General features: G+C 44.1%; 1 protein-coding gene across 1 annotated transcript in view; it reads right to left on the bottom strand.

Annotated features, from left to right (window-relative positions):
• Window positions 1-1,109: 1,109 nt before the first annotated feature.
• Window positions 1,110-15,961, bottom strand: part of CAPN14 (calpain 14) — a 40,364-nt gene continuing 25,512 nt past the window's right edge. The window contains exons 11-22 of the mRNA XM_011960582.1: window positions 15,306-15,469; window positions 14,786-14,794; window positions 12,657-12,862; window positions 11,696-11,732; window positions 11,137-11,193; window positions 9,790-9,842; window positions 7,759-7,768; window positions 4,938-5,006; window positions 4,182-4,257; window positions 3,467-3,583; window positions 3,010-3,065; window positions 1,110-1,136 (exon numbers count right to left, since the gene is read on the bottom strand). Coding sequence (XP_011815972.1) covers window positions 1,110-1,136; window positions 3,010-3,065; window positions 3,467-3,583; window positions 4,182-4,257; window positions 4,938-5,006; window positions 7,759-7,768; window positions 9,790-9,842; window positions 11,137-11,193; window positions 11,696-11,732; window positions 12,657-12,862; window positions 14,786-14,794; window positions 15,306-15,469 — 881 coding nt within the window. The remainder of the gene's footprint in view (window positions 1,137-3,009; window positions 3,066-3,466; window positions 3,584-4,181; window positions 4,258-4,937; window positions 5,007-7,758; window positions 7,769-9,789; window positions 9,843-11,136; window positions 11,194-11,695; window positions 11,733-12,656; window positions 12,863-14,785; window positions 14,795-15,305; window positions 15,470-15,961) is intronic.

Here is a 15,961-nt window from a genome sequence, read left to right as displayed (position 1 = left end):
TGAACATCTCAAACCCAAAAATTCAAAATCCAAAATGCCCCAATTTCCTTTGAGTTTCATGTCTACTCTCAGAAATTTTAGATTTTGGAGTATTTCAGATTTGGGGTTTTCAGATCTGAGATGCTCAACCTGTAGTAATAAATGGCTCTGAGGTGCTAACTTATGAATACATTGCATTGACTTTGGAAAAAGGCCATTGTTCTGGTTTTGCACCTGTATTCTGGGTTCGGAGGGATGAAACAAACAAAGTGTATCATGGTAGTTCAAAAAATCAGATATACCAACCACCCACTGATTGACTCTATAATTTAGCATGGATTTGTTTTTGTTATTTGAAGTAGATAGACAGAGAATTTCTGGACAGATTTGAAATGGATCTGATAGTCTATAGGTCAAGTGAACAGACTGACACCTATCACAAGCAGGAAGCCCTTTGAGAACTCAGGTGTGCTAAACCTACTGGGTTCCCCCAAATCCAATCATATGGAGGTATTGTCATCAGAAGACTACCCCATGATCTCAGATGCCACAGCCAGCCCACCCCACCTGGACTCTGGCAAGTCTCTTATTGTCTGTGTTTCTGAAAACCCACTATATCCCTGACTCCATCCCCAAACAGCTGAAACTTAGCCTATGTCTCTACTAATTTGCAAATGCTGGGACTAAGTGTCTAAGGATATATCATTCCCTCTCCAGACCTTAAAACCTAGATGATTACCCCACATGTGAGAACATGTGGCATGTCTAAAGTAATTTTAGTTCGCAGCCACAGAGGCAGTGTTGTACAGAAGCTAAGCACACTAGCTCTGGAGTCAGAATGCTTAGGCCATGTCAGATAATATCTCTGCTTGTGGCAAGGTTGTGGCCTCAGGGAAGGACGGCTGGCTTTGACAAATCTGATGCAATCTTTACTTCCTCCCTTCCCTTTCTGCATGTTGGCCATGCAGGGGGAGGGCTGCAGAGGAGAAATATTCCCAGCTAAGAAGGTGACGACTGGTGAGGCAGTTCTGAAGATCAGTAAGTAGGGTGGGCACGGGTTGGTCTCAGCCAAAGGCTGCTCTTGGGCCACAAGCAGAGTCTTCAGTGAGGGCAGGCGAGTCTCAACTTTCTTAGGAGTACAGTGCCATCATCATCCACTGGACATGTTGGGAAAGAAAATGATGGTCAGTTCAGACCCATGTCTCATCTGGGCCTCCCTACCCCACACTCCTGGGGAGCCGTGGAGACAGAACACTAATGGATGGTTTAGCTAGAGGGACCATACCATCCATTAGGAAGTATAAATCAACCTGAAATATAATCAACCTTGACTTCTCACGGTGCCTATGAATGATGACAGCCAAATACAGGCTGATTCTGTATTCAATTCTCAATGAATTTTTTTCCCATGAATTCAATTTGGCATGCTCGTGCCAGCTCTGTGCAGGTGTGCAAACTGGCAGGGTAGCAGAAATCCATTAAAGCATATTCTACATGTTTACATTTATGGGCCCCTTGGTCTGACAGCTTTATGTGGGTGTGATGAACAACCCTTCTAACTCATATAGAGGGGATCTCTGGGGAAACCACTCCCCAGGCCAATCCCTCAGAATGATAAAGCTGAGAATAGTGAAGTTACCAATTGTGTCAGAGAAAGCCTCAGCGTGATATCCAACAAGGTGGCTGCCATTCCCTACAGAGCTTGGGTGGTCCTGATCCTCACTGAGCCAAAGATGGTCAGAGCTGGAGGCAATCTCAGAGCCCACCTAGTTCCACTCATTTCACCTGTGTGGGCAGCTGAGGCCCAGAGATTTATTGTGATTTGCCTAAGGTCCCGCAGCTAGTTACAAGAAGTGTTGTGGCTTCAACCCATTCTCAGACCCCAGTGCAGTTCTCTTCCTGTGATAGCTCTTTGCCCACTGGACCCTGCTCGGTTTTGAACTGTCCTATTTCAGGTGCCACACTTGTGTTGTCCTATTCTCCCAGACCGGAGCCTGCCACTGTGGAAGGATTGCCTGGGATCAGGAGTGATGCCCCAGCACTCAAGTGTGGGGCTAAACAGTTCAGGGATAGGCTCTGAAAATTCTGGCCATTGGCCCTCCAGTAGAATCCCACTTCACACCGAATCTTCGAGGGATTGAGGGGTGACACAGGCTGCAGGTTCCTACAGCTTGGAAAGCAATTCCATAAAATGGACATTTGAGATCAAGAAAGACATTCCAGCTTTGACTGAATCGTTTCTAAGTGGCCATATCAGAGGAAGGGTTGCAGAATAAAAGAGCAGAGGATTGAACTCCAGACTCCAATGTCCTTACAATGAACATTACCTAGCGCTACACCTGGCACCTAGCAGCTGCTCAATAAATCAGTGCATTTTGAATGATCAGGGAAGATAATCAGTTTCATACATGAATTTGTCTTCTCCTAGGCATATCACCTCATTCATTCAACACACTCTGCTGTGTCTGCAAAGTGATATGAAAGAGGAGGAAATGGGCTTGGCCATGTGACTTGCTTTGGACAGCAGAATGACTTGCAGGTATGCCAGATTGGAGCCTTGGTTTCAGAGACCTAGTGTGTTTAAGCTCGCTTTCTTGTGTTTCTCCCATTTCCCCGGGAAGAACAAATCTAGGCAGAGTTTCCTCAATTCAGGTACCCAGCAAAACCCTCAGCTAACCCATAGATACATGAGCAAGCCAGCTAAGATCCACTGACTCCCAGCCACGTGTCTCAGAAGCTAAATAAGTGCTTGTCATATATATGCTGCTGACGTTTTGTAAATTTGTCACATGGCATTATTGCAATCAGAGTTATTGGATACACCTTTCATATGTGCCTGGCACAAAGTGGGTGCTCAGAAAATATTTGATGGATGAATGAATGAATGAATGAGTGCAATGAATGTAGTGCTCAATTTCAAATTCAGCAGAATAAAGGTCCCCAGAGCCCTTCTCCTTCACAAGAGCATGGTCCTGCAAGGGCCACCTCTACCTAAGATGACATGAGCCACCTCCTTGGGGCAAGTCTTACCTCTGGCTTCTGGAGGTATTTCCCTTTGCCATCTTGGGTTAAGTTTTGGAAGACATCTGTGAAAATGCAGCAGAAAGGAACACAGCTAATGTGTGTATTGGAAACATTGTGAACTAGTTCCTCCCATATATCTCACCTTAACCATATCCATTCTGAAAACATGAGGGAAACCAGTGTCAGCCTACACATGACCACATGCAGCCACACCTATGATAAGTGAGCCACTTCAAGCCTATGTCTCTGGAGCAAGGCAGGGAATGAATGAGTTTGGGTATCTGCAGCCAGGGATCACAGGCACTTGGCTGGAGGTCCCCATAGCTTCCCTCGTCTGCCGTTTCTGGGATGGCAGCTGTCCTCCCTTGTGCTTAAACTAGGGACAGGTGGGAAGTCATGGGGCAGCAGAGGAAGACCTGGCCCTCCCCAACTTCCTGCTCCCTCCATGGGAGGAACATCTCACCCTCCATGTTCTCTACACGCAGCATCAAGTGGACGAAGCTGACAAAGCCCATCTGGAGGCGGGGGCAGCCGTAGCGGATGAGCATCAGCTGACAGACGTCATCACTGAGCATGATTCCTGCATTAAGCACAAGGGCCTGCTGTGGGTGCTGAGGGCTTGCACCCAGCTCCCCTCCTGCCCAAGGCCCCTTCAATTGTCCCTCCAGTTTAGGGACCTGAATCCGGATAGCATGGAAATCTTTTATAGGGTTCATTTTGAATAGTTTAATTGTTTAACCAATTTATTTTATTTAATCCCTACTCCTCACCCCTGTCTGTTAAGGCAATCAGCATGAGGCTTTTTTCATCAAGTACATTACTGGCCTTCAAGGAAGGAGGCAGTCTGCTAAGTGCTCAAAAGTACCTGCTTTGGGGCCCGGTAGTCCTGGATTTAAACCCCAGGCAACAACTTCAATTTCCTCCTCTGTGAAGTGAGGATTATAACAAGGTGGTGTTGAAGATTAAATGAGAAGTTGAATGTGCCAACCCTCCATAAATGTTGGCTAGGATCACAGTGACAATCATAAAAAATGTTGGTGTTGATTGCAGATCTACATCTTTGAGAGTCACACTGCGTATCAGAGTTACTTCAGCATGCCACGCATCTCCTCTCCTCTGCCTGGTGAGTGTGCACCCTGCCTGTGTGTGCCCACAGCTCCAGCTCTTCCTGTGCCTACCTGCCTCCTTCATGGCAGCACGCAGCTGTTCCCAATTCAGGTATCCTGACCCATTGTCTTGCTTGTGGAAAACCTTCTGCAAAGAACCAAATAAGAGGTTCAGGAAGCCAGGCATTTCCAAGCACCATCTGAGAGCCCCTGTGTGTCCTCTGTCAGCACTGCAGAGGGGCTGTTGAAGATATCTGAGGCTCCACATGCAGGGCCTGCTGCCAGGGTAAGAATATGGCAGAGTCCATGCTGGGATCCTACCACCTTATGTTTCCTACAGAGCAAGGGTTCTGAAAAACAGAAAAGTCTTTTTCTCATGGGGTATAGACAGTCTTGGTGTGGGTAAATGTGCTTAATGTAAGCACATTATCCACACTTTAAAGTGATTCCAGCTTTCTGACTTAGGAGACAAGTGGGAGAGTTGTGAGCAATGATTGGAAGAGCAAGAAGGAGCAAATTTACGAAAGACTTTAAATTCCCAGTGTGCCAAGGAGTTTAGACTTTCTCTGAAGTCCATGGGGAGTCTTAAAAAGCTTTTTGTAAGGAAGCAGCATGATTAGATATGTGTTTTGAAACTTCAGGAGACTACTGCAACCGGCTCTCTGAGCTTGGAAGAGAACGATGGAGGAAATGCTCACTGAAGGGAGAATAGAGGTTTGGTGAGTTGGATATAAAGGACTGCAGGGGAGAGAAGTATCTTCTACAGCTTTGTAGAACTGCCATTCCTACACCATCTTCCAAAGAGGTGTGGTTAAGACTTGTTCTTACCTGATAGAGCTTCAGCTGCTTCCACAGATCCCTGAATTCCTGGATGCTCATAGTACCCGATGCATTAAGCTGATTAATAGGTTAAGGTAAAAGCTGCCAGGGAGAGTTCCATCCATGCTTTGGAGGCAGTGATCAGCCCTCCACAAAGTGATGTGCAATTTGTGGATGGCCTCATTCAATGTCTGATCATGTCTGATTTCGCTAGTTGGCCTCACCTCGCTGGCCAGTCCAGCCCAGGGCTCCCTCACTCTTGCTAGGAAAAGACAGAATAAGCCCAGAGCACAGCAGCACTGGGAGAGGTGATGATGATAGAGGTGATGATGGTGATGACCACAGCTAGCATTAAGTGAAGCAGAATTTTTTTTAATGCCACGAAATGTTATATTTTATTATTGTTAGTAGAGTACCAGTAGAATTAATAGATAGTGATATAATTTTAATACACACGAAGTCTTTTATACCTAAACATAAACAAATTAAATATGACATATCCCACTGCCTCTTCCTTTCACTCCTACCATTTTCTTCTTAGCATCCTTTATTGAGTTCTTTTTATATATATATACTTTAAGTTCTAGGGTACATGTGCACAACGTGCAGGTTTGCTACATAGGTATACATGTGCCATGTTGGTTTGCTGCACCCATTAACTCGTTATTTACATTAGGTATTTCTCCTGTCACTATCCCTCCCCCTGCCTCCCACCCCCCGAACAGGCCCCAGGGTGTGATGTTCCCCGCCCTGTGTCCAAGTATTCTCATTGTTCATTTCCCACACCTATGAGTGAGAACATGTGGTGTTTGGTTTTCCGTCCTTGCGACAGTTTGCTCAGAATGATGGTTTCCAGCTGCATCCATGTCCCTGCAAAGGACACGAACTCATCCTTTTATATGGCTGCATAGTATTCCATGGTGTATATATGTTACATTTTCTTAATCCAGTCTATCATTGATGGACATTCGGGTTGGTTCCAAGTCTTTGCTATTGTGAATAGTGCTGCAATAAACATACATGTACATGTGTCTTTATAGCAGTATGATTTATAATCCTTTCAGTATATCCCCAGTAAGGGGATGGCTGGGCCAAATGGTATTTCTAGTTCTAGATCCTTGAGGAATCGCCACACTGTCTTCCACAATGGTTGAACTAGTTTATACTCCCACCAACAGTGTAAAGCATTCCTATTTATCCATATCCTCTCCAGCATCTGTTGTTTCCTGATTTTTCAGTGATTGCCATTCTAACTGGTGTGAGATGGTATCTCACTGTGGTTTTGATTAGCATTTCTCTGATGACCAGTGATGACGAGCATTTTTTCATGTGTCTGTTGGCTGCATAAATGTCTTCTTTTGAGAAGTGTCTGTTCATATTGAGGCAGGATATTTTGACATGGCCAATTTTACGTGATTTAAATTTAAAAAACAGTAACCTTTTTTCATTATTGTTTTAAAAAACCCGCTATGGAAGGAGTCAGGCACAGGGTGGCTAAGGATGCCTTTTACATTTTTTTAAGTTTAATGGCTGGCTTTGTAGACCATGCCCAGATACCCCTAGCATCAGAGACATTGGGTCAAAGTATCACCACACCCCATCTCTGTTTGAGCCCTCACCATGAATCCATCACTGAGTTACACACTTCACCTGTAGCAGGTGAGGTTGGCATTAACTCCCCCATGTTCTAGTTGATGAAATGAGCACTTGGAGAGGGCCTGATCTTGTTCAAGCTCATACAGCTGGTGACAGAGCTGGGACCTGCCCCATGCCTGTACACCTAATCCTGCACTGTCTCGGTTTCTGCAGACTGTTTTTGTTTTTACAATCCCCCTTAGGCTATCTATTCAATATGCCTCTCCATTGTATGGATGATCAAACATTGATTACAATTATCCACTTAGAAAGGGAGTGTGTTTGCTAGAAAAATTGCAGGGCTGAGATACAGGACAGCTGAGTTTGTGGCATGTTGTTTAACTTCCCTTAGCCCTGGTTTCCTGATCTGTGCATGGGGGCAGCCACTACCTAGTTATTAAATGGAAAACATAGGGTCCCAAGGCTTTTGCAAAGGCTCTTGTAAACCTTTCTTTTCTTTTCCTTTCTTCTTTCTCTCCTTCCTTCCTTCCTTCCTTCCTTCCTTCCTTCCTTCCTTCCTTCCTTCCTTCCTTCCTTCCTTCCTTCCTTCCTTCCTTCCTTTCCTTCCCTCCCTCCCTCCCTCTTTCTTTCTCTCTCTTTCTTTTTCTTTCTCTCTCTCTCTCTCTCTTTCTTTCTCTCTCCTTCTCCTTCTTCTTCTTTCCTTCTCTCTCTCTCTCTGTCTCTTTCTTTCTTTTTTTTTTTTTTTTTGAGCCTCATTCTGTCGCCCAGGTTGGAGTGGCACAATCTTGGCTCACTGCAACCTCTGCCTCCCGGGTTCAAGCAATTCTCCTGCCTCAGCCTCCTGAGTAGCTGGGATTACAGGAATGTGTCACCATATTCGGCTAATTTTTTATATTTTTGGTAGAGACAGGGTTTCACCATGTTGACCAGGCTGGTCTCAAACTCCTGACCTCAAGTAATCCGCCCATCTCAGCCTTCCAAAGTGTTGGGATAACAGGAGTGAGCCACAGCGCCCAGCCCTCCCCAGGTTTCTTGATGGATGGTCTGTCAGTTACAGGTGCTCACTTTTTCACATGAGTGAAGAGCTTCAGTCAGGAGAAACTTCTTTCATTAAGTCCAAAGGAACCTCCTATAATAGTGGCTCACTGGTCCCAGTTTCACCTCCAGAAAAGCATAAAAGGTATTTGTCTCTTCTTTGACTTCTGCTTTTGCTTCTAAACATCTGAATATTTCCCAAACTACTCCTCAGATGCAATGGTTTCTAAACCCTCGACACCCTTTTCTGAGCCCTATATTTTGCCAGTATCTCTTTGAAATATGGTATCAAGATTTGAACACAGTCTTCCAGATGCAATTTGATTGAACAGAATACAGTACACCTATCACTTTCAGTTTTCAGTCAGCATTTCCCAAATTATGTTTCAAAGGAGATTTTCTGCAGGGAAAGAGTTTTGTGGTCAAAGAAATGTAGGATACTTTGCATCTATTGATGCTTTTCTTCATTCACCATGCACTTTACTGTATGTGAGGTACTGAAGACCTAAGTACAATTGACCATAGAAGCTAACCTCTTTTATTTCATGGAACACTTACTAAACCTCTTGGTTTCTAACGTTTCCAGGAACACAATTTTAAAAACACTTATCTAAATGCTCCTATTAAATGCACCCTGAATTTGTATGAGCTTATTTAGCAGCAACTTGAAACAATTAGTTCATGTTAGCTAGAGGTCAACTAAATTAACCAAATATCTTTCACATAAACTGCCACAAAAATGAGGTCTCTTCTGTTAAGAACTTGCGCTACCATTTTAAAATGGTCTACATCAAAATGGCAGTGGTTTATTATCTTCCTGACTACATTTCATCTTTTTGGTTTGGGCACAGCTTGTTGAAAACATTCTGAATTTCAATTCTGCTATCTATTATATTAATGATTTCTCCCAGTTTTGTGCCATCTGCAGCTCCAATAAGCCTATATTCCATGTCTTCTTCCAAGACATTAATAAAAATTGGGGAAATAAACAGGACCAAGGGCAGATAGAATTTAAGAACTCTCATCTAAACATCTAAGCATATAGACTCTTGCCTGTAATTGGATAGAATTACCCCTCTAGTTTTATATTTGTATAACTCTTGAGAATGGTGATAAGATTTGTTGTAAATACATCTACTATTATTGTTTGCCAATTCACATTTTATCATTTATCATGGGAGACTCACCAAATATCTTGCCAAAATCTACAGTATTTCTCTGATCTATCCATCTAGAACCCTCTCATATGACTAAATGAAAGCAATTTGTTAATAAATGCTTTGGAAAACCATTTTGTATATACGCAATCAAGGCTTTTAAAAACTTTTAAATGTGCACAAGCCATTTCTTCTAGGTAATTTCCCTAGAATGAACCTAGAATTTATTTTCAGCCGGGAGGGGGAGTCTTATGTTCTACAATTCCTAGAGTCTTCCCTCTGCCTGTTTTTACAGATAACTGAATTTGGCTTTGAGAAGCCTTTTGCAAATTCTTTCAAACCCTGAATCACACAATAGCCAGGACTGTAATTTGTCTGGATTTGAAATCTTGGCTTCATACAAAGAAGAAGCAATCATCTAACTTTGGTAGCAAATACTCTGGTTGTTTTACTTTTTTTACTTTGAAGTTCATTTGTCTCCCTGGAGAAATCAGCCTATTTCTTCTGTGTTCTTCTCACTCCAAATATATGTATAAAATATTTTATATGGACTTTAAGTGTTTCTAATAATTTATCCCAGGCTTCATATAAAAGCCTCCGTGCTACCCATTTGCAGTTCTTCTAGGTGGTATGTGCTCTCCTTCCAGAGTTTTATAGCTTGATCAATTTAACATGAGTTCATCGGACAGTTCCCTGGGTAGGCTAGTTAATACTTAATATTTATATCCCAGGTTGAGGAAATGGGTGCAGTTCTTCCACATGGAATTGATTTGCCAAGAAAGAGGTACTCAGTTATTCCTTTCTGACTAGCAAAATGGCAGGAATCTTCATTTTCACTGCCATATATCTCTATACCCAAAGTAAGCAAAATAATAATGATTTTCAAAGCTGCATAAATTTCCTTACTGCTTTTTCAGATCACATAATCCACCCTTGTGTAAAATATAGCCACAGTTAAGACCAGTGCTCAGTAATTCATGCATCCCACCAAGGGAAAGAGAAACAAAGCCAGAGTTTAGAAAAGTTGCATCCCCTCTAAGTCCTACAGAATGGCTCTAAAACACTTACGTGACCAGGTCATCTGGTTCAGGATGTTCTGCAATTGAACTGCATTAATTTCTGGATACTGAATAGAAAGCAGATTGGCAAGAAAAAATAACTGTTACTGAAGGCTCATTAGATGGCAGAAGGGTCACATGACTGGCCATGAAATTAAACTGGGATTTCCTAAGAACTTCACAATGCTTTCTAACTGGGTGCCAACCCCAGAGAACCCTGGCAGAGCATGACTTTTCAGTAGGTTTATAGAGAACAGTGATTCTCAAAGGTGCTATCCAGGTGCTTCTGAAGTTAAGTCAACAATTTGGTTTGAATTTCATTCTCAATAAAACGTCATCAGTCAAAACTCCAGATTTTAACCTTAGAGTTTATTAAAAGAAACTCTTTATATGAACATTTGATTTTAAAATATATCAATGAAATATAAGTATCAAACATCTGAATTTTAAAAACTGAGGCATATTCATAATATGCAATTTTTAGTTGTTTTATATATATATTGGGATTCTCTATGCGACTTCGTTTGATAAAAGGATTGCAGCATCAAATGTTTGGAAACCACTGGTATGGAGGAAAACTTTAATAAACAATACATATAAGATTCTGATTTATCCTCTCCAGCTACATTAAACAAAATTCCAGATGGGCAAGGCAGGTAAATTGTGACTTTAAATCAGGAATATCACTAACATAAGGGGCTCTTGTTCTCTGTTTTAGTAACATTGCTCAAATATCAGACCCCAGATTTCCAGTATGTTTCTCACCCTATTCCTAAGTGTCTTGCAGGTTAGAATAGCGTGGCCTCCAGAGCCCTGCACTCATACTATCAGCCCTTGCTAGACTCACATCTGGGTCAGCCCAAGGGAAGAAGCCACAGAGACCAAGTGTGTGTCCCAGGCCCTCCCCCTTCTTATCAGTCCCACCTCCTCTCCTGGTGACCACTCAAGGGTCCCTTCTCCATGGGCTCCCCTCCAATAGCCCTCCCCAAGGCCCCCAGGGCTTGTCATTGTCATGCTCTGCACCCCCCCTTCCCCATCCTACTCCCAACTCTGACACTCTACTCTGTTATATCCCATGTTCTCAGGGATGAAAGATTACAGTTGCTTTCCCCACAACTAATCAATGCAGCTTCCAAGAACAGAGAATCATTTTACAGGAGACTTCTAGACAATGGCTCTACTCATTTGTCTAAAAACTTGAGGACTTTAATAGAAAGTGGCAGTTTGGGGAATAGGTAGCCTTAAATCACAGTTTCTATGCAGCCTCAAGCAGATGTAAACCTATACTTTATAAAATTATATGCTCCACTTTGTCCCCTGCTCTTCCCAACCCCCTGCCCCCACCATACCTGTTCAACTAACCTTTTCAAAGAATTTGGTGAAGAATTCATTCTGCCCTTCATTTTGGTCTTCTATCTCCTATAGGAAGAGACACATAGAAAGACATAGTTATTCACCTGTATAAATGGACTTTCGTGCACACCCTAATGTCTCATGGCTTCCAGGCTTCTGAAAACCATGAGCTTGACTTTGCATTGTCTTTAATTTTACACTATAGCATTTACAAACAGCTCTTGCTTCTCCAATTTTCCCTCACTTTGGGGAAATCACAAACAGTGAAATGGACAAAAGAAATACCAGATAAAGAGAAGCAGAAGAAAGTAGAGATGTAACTCATACAGCCAGGGCTCTGGACCCTCAGTGACAAGGACCTGATCAGAAGGGTAGTTCTCTACTCTTTGTTGGTGCAAAAACAGCAAAGCCCGGGTACTTTTAGGATACAACGGGTAATGTTTGCCATAGAACAGAGTCTGTAAGGATCCGCATATCTCCTCCCCGACTCCTTAACTTGAAGGGAGAAACCCAACATATTGTCTTGGAAAGCAGTCCCAGCCACATGGAATTCCACCAGACTACTCACCTTCGAGAAGATGACACCAGAACTGCTGCCAATTTCACTGAGAACAAACAAACAAAAAACCCAGAGTTTCCTCTTGGGAATTTCTTGGCCAATCTTCCCCCTCTCCTGGGAGCTTGTCTTTCATGTTCCTTCACTGAGGCACCACAAGGACCCACCCAGCTCTCACACCTCACCTCCTGCTTCCCCTTGAAGTGTACATTCCAGCCATGTGCACAGCACACTGCTTGTAATTCCCTGCACCCTCATCTAACTAGTCTTAAAAGATGAGCATGAGACTTAGTGGTCTGACATGGCATTGGGGCCTGCCTGAGATCAAGTCAAACTACCTGTAGCCGAAACATAAAAAACAAACAAACAAACAAAACAAAAAAACCCACAAAACCTGACAGGTAAAACAATTGTAGGCAAAATAATATGTTTGGTTGGGATATGTGCACATTAATTCAACTGGATACAGTAGCCGAATGGAAGCCTGCTAGTTCATGACAGCCTCCCCTCATTTGAGCAACCCCTTATGCATCTTTTAATAGTCACCCCCTCCCTGAAGCCACTCCTGCTTCCCCCAGGACCATGGGAGTTGGTTCAAATTCTCCTCCTTGAGGATCTTGTAACAATAACACCCTGTGCATATAAAATGCTTACACTGGGTGCACTGGAAGATCAATAACTGCTCATATATCCATGTTCTTTCCAGACCTTGAACTTCAGCGGGGCAGGAGCCATGTGTGTTTTATCTTTTTCTCTCTAACGTCTAGCATGGCGTTAGTTTGTGAGTGGAAAGAGGGTGGGAAGGAATGGGAGGGATGTTCTCCATGCAGAAAGTCACCTGGTCTCCTGCTCTCCCCATCTCTCTTCTGTCTCAGCAGCAGAGACCCTGGTCTCTGCCATTTCCAACCTTGCCCTCCTTGCCTGTTCTCATCCAAGTGGTCCCCACCCTCTAGGAGAGACCTTGTGTCCTTACTAAAAGATGTGCTTCCTGGAGAAGACCCTGAGGATGAACTCTGACTTTTGGTTGGTCTCCGATGCGCAGGGCACGATGAGGTACGTCCCTGGTTCCAGACACAGCTCCTGACTCACTTCTTTCTCCTTGAGAAACCTATCAGGCTGGCTCAGAGGAGTGTTTCTCTGGAAGAACTCGGGGGGCAGTCTCCTCTGGTTGTCATGGTACTGTGGGTAGAGGATAGAAGAACAGCAGGGGAGGTGATGACCCAGGGCTGTGGCCAGGCCTGAGGCCCTCAAAGCTCTGAGCCAGGGCTAAGGTGGCCCCTGCTCTGCCAAATCCAATGTGCCCCAGTGGAGGATGAAACAAGTGGGGAGGGAAGGAAAAACCAGAATATGTGTGTGGAGGGCTGCACCTCTGTTGGAACCTATCAGGGGTTACATAAACACATGTCATTTGATTTGACTTACCTTAAAAACAACACCAGCACTAAATGATGTGAGGAATGTCCCTGTGCCTGCCATTTCCATTTTACAGTTGAGGGCTCTGAGGCTTAGAGAGGTGAGAATATCTGCCCAGCGTCATCAGCTGGTTACAGTCCCAGCCTCATGGGAATTCAGAACAGCTGAGTTCCAACGCTCCTGTTCTTTACCCTTCCTGATGCTGCCTCCATGTATGTGATGTAGCATGACTTATGGTCAGATACAGATGGACCACCACCACCTCCCCACCTACAGCACACAGCTACACATAGATAAGCTGGCATTCCGTGTCATCTCAGGGAAAACACCCTTGCAAAGGACAAAGAGAACTGGGCAAGAACTCGGAAGACCCGAATCAGGGCTCTTGTTCCGACATTTCTTGGGTATCTGCTTTGTTTTATCTGATTCATATTCTCTCTCTCTCTCTCTCTCTCTCTCTCTGCCTCCTTTGTTTCTCCATCTCTCCCTATTTTTCCCTCGTGCTTCCTCTCCCCTTTGTTCTCACTCAGGGCTACAGAGGGAGAGGAGACCCACACCAGGATCCTCTCTCCAGTTTATACACAACTGCAAACAAAGATATCACCTACCCACATAAACAGATATATAGCAAATTCCTCAATGTTTGGGAAATAAAATACATATCCTGATGATGTAGGCATTCTTTTATGAGACAAGAGAACTAGGGAATCATCCAATTGCCCTCTTTGCCATGGGCTACTAGGAATCTCAGAGCTAAATTGTATAATGATCCATAGTAGCTGTCCTGGGTTTAGTTTTCCTGGTAGAAGCAACTGCCTACCTAATTCTCAGCCCTTTGTTATTTTTTGATGGCTTTTAAATTTTGTAACTGATTGGCAGGTTTCCTCTGTTCACACCTTTTTACTGTAGGTTGACCCAAATTCTATTTAGAAGTAGGCACGGCATAAATAACTTTGTCTTTTGAAATTAATAGGCAAATTTAAGAGTGCTCAGTGTTCCTGCGAGAAAAACAACAAAAAAAGACCCGGTGTAAAATGGTTTCTCTACAGTAATCCTTTTACTCGATTCAATCCAACCTGAGAAAATTAAGCATTTTACTCCTGTTTTCTCTGGGAAATAAAATAATAGCTGCCTCCCTCAGAAGCTGGGATCCCTTTGGCCTTCCTACCTGACCCCTCCTGGCTGCCACAGCAGCTGAAGCACGGAGGTGTTCTTGTCCTTCTACTCATGCTCCTGCCACATGTCCCGAAGCCTTTGTCCCTGCTCCCTAGGGAGGTGGGCTGCATGGTCTTTGATGACCTGTATATTTTAAATCCATTTTATTTTGGGTTTCATAACCCAGTCAAGATTGTAATTTATCATCTTTCCTATGCCGTGATGGCCTTCAATATTAGCCCTAGGTATTTGTGTAGGAATTCAATAAATTCTAAAGTTCATTGGTTCTATGCTAGGCTCTGAGATTTTCCATAGATGCCTGAGGATCTCTTGGGGGTCTTTGGATAAAAAAGATTAACAGATACACTTTACTTTCACACACGCACAGGCTGTTGGCAGACATTCTCATCATCAGGCATTATCATAGCTTCTTATACAGTATAAGCCTGCTCCAGTCTAACTAAATCCCGTGGAGGCTTGGCCACATGTGATATCACCCCAAACTAGGGCCACCCGGTCAAGTGCAGAACTCACCTTGTTCACCTAAAAAACAAAAACAAAAATAAAAAGAGAGAGATCTCATTAGGCAGGGAATCTGGCTCTTTCATAAGCCAAAACCCAAATAGCAGCTGACATACAAGGCTCTACCCAGAAGCCCTGTCCCCCTCCCACAAGACCTGCTGTTCTATCCGTGACATTTTAATCCATCATTGGAATTTCTGGAAAAGAGGGAGGGAAAGAATGCTTAGCTTTTGGGGAGAGGAAAAGGAAGCCAATATTGATTATACTATGTGCCAGGCACAATAGCAAGCACTACCACATAATCCTCTTTCATTCTCCCCTTTGCCTAAATGCCACTGTAGAAACTGATAGCCTAGTGCAAGAAGGTGACTTGTTCTAAATCACATGTTCCTAAAGGACAGAGCCTGGATTTGAAACCCCAGGTCTGTGAACAGAGACATACGGTGAAGAAGACAAGAAACAGGAAGACATGGTAACTGTTGGTGACCCCCATGCGTGGTCCCATGCCCCTGTAGTTCAGAGGTCCACCCACCCTATAAAGGTAGAAGCCAATGGCGAGGTGAGGCTTCCGCTTACGGCACCTGTGCCTGGGCTTCTGGAGCAGGGACACCAGTACACTGCAGGGCCTCAGGGATCTCCTGCCCTCCTCGGGCCTCCAAATAGACAGCAGGAACTGCGGGTTCTTCCAAAATGTGCCTGGGGCAGAACACAGCAAGGTGAGAATGGGCCCCGGATCCCCAAGCATCCCGCTCACCGAACCACTAAGAGGTGAACAGTCCGAGGGTGCCTCTGCCAGGATTGACACCCTGAGGTCCACTGGGACAGAGTCAGGGTCCCCTCAACCTTGACTCTAAGTCCTCCCACCTTGCTCTTCTACCTGGAGGCCTTTTCCACCCTGAGGCCCACTGGGACAGGGTCGGGGTCCCTTCAGCCTTGGCTCTATGCCCTCCCGCCTTGCTCTTCCATCTGGAGGTCTTCTCCAGATACACTGACTGGAGTTGTTCCCACCACTGTAGCCTCTTTGTCTTGCTCAGTGCCTGGCCCAGGTGTTATACCCCACAAGCATGTGCTACCTGAGTAAGCAATCGTATTCACTCCCTGGGGAGGTGACCATGATCCTAGGGGCTTTTGCATTTTAATCGAGGCAAAACCTTAGCTTAAGGTCAGCTTCAGATTTCAGGGGAAATA

This window comes from Colobus angolensis, unplaced genomic scaffold (genome assembly GCF_000951035.1).
Source record: "Colobus angolensis palliatus isolate OR3802 unplaced genomic scaffold, Cang.pa_1.0 Scaffold515, whole genome shotgun sequence".
Classification (NCBI taxonomy): domain Eukaryota; kingdom Metazoa; phylum Chordata; class Mammalia; order Primates; family Cercopithecidae; genus Colobus; species Colobus angolensis.
This window is presented reverse-complemented; position numbering and strand designations above follow the sequence as displayed.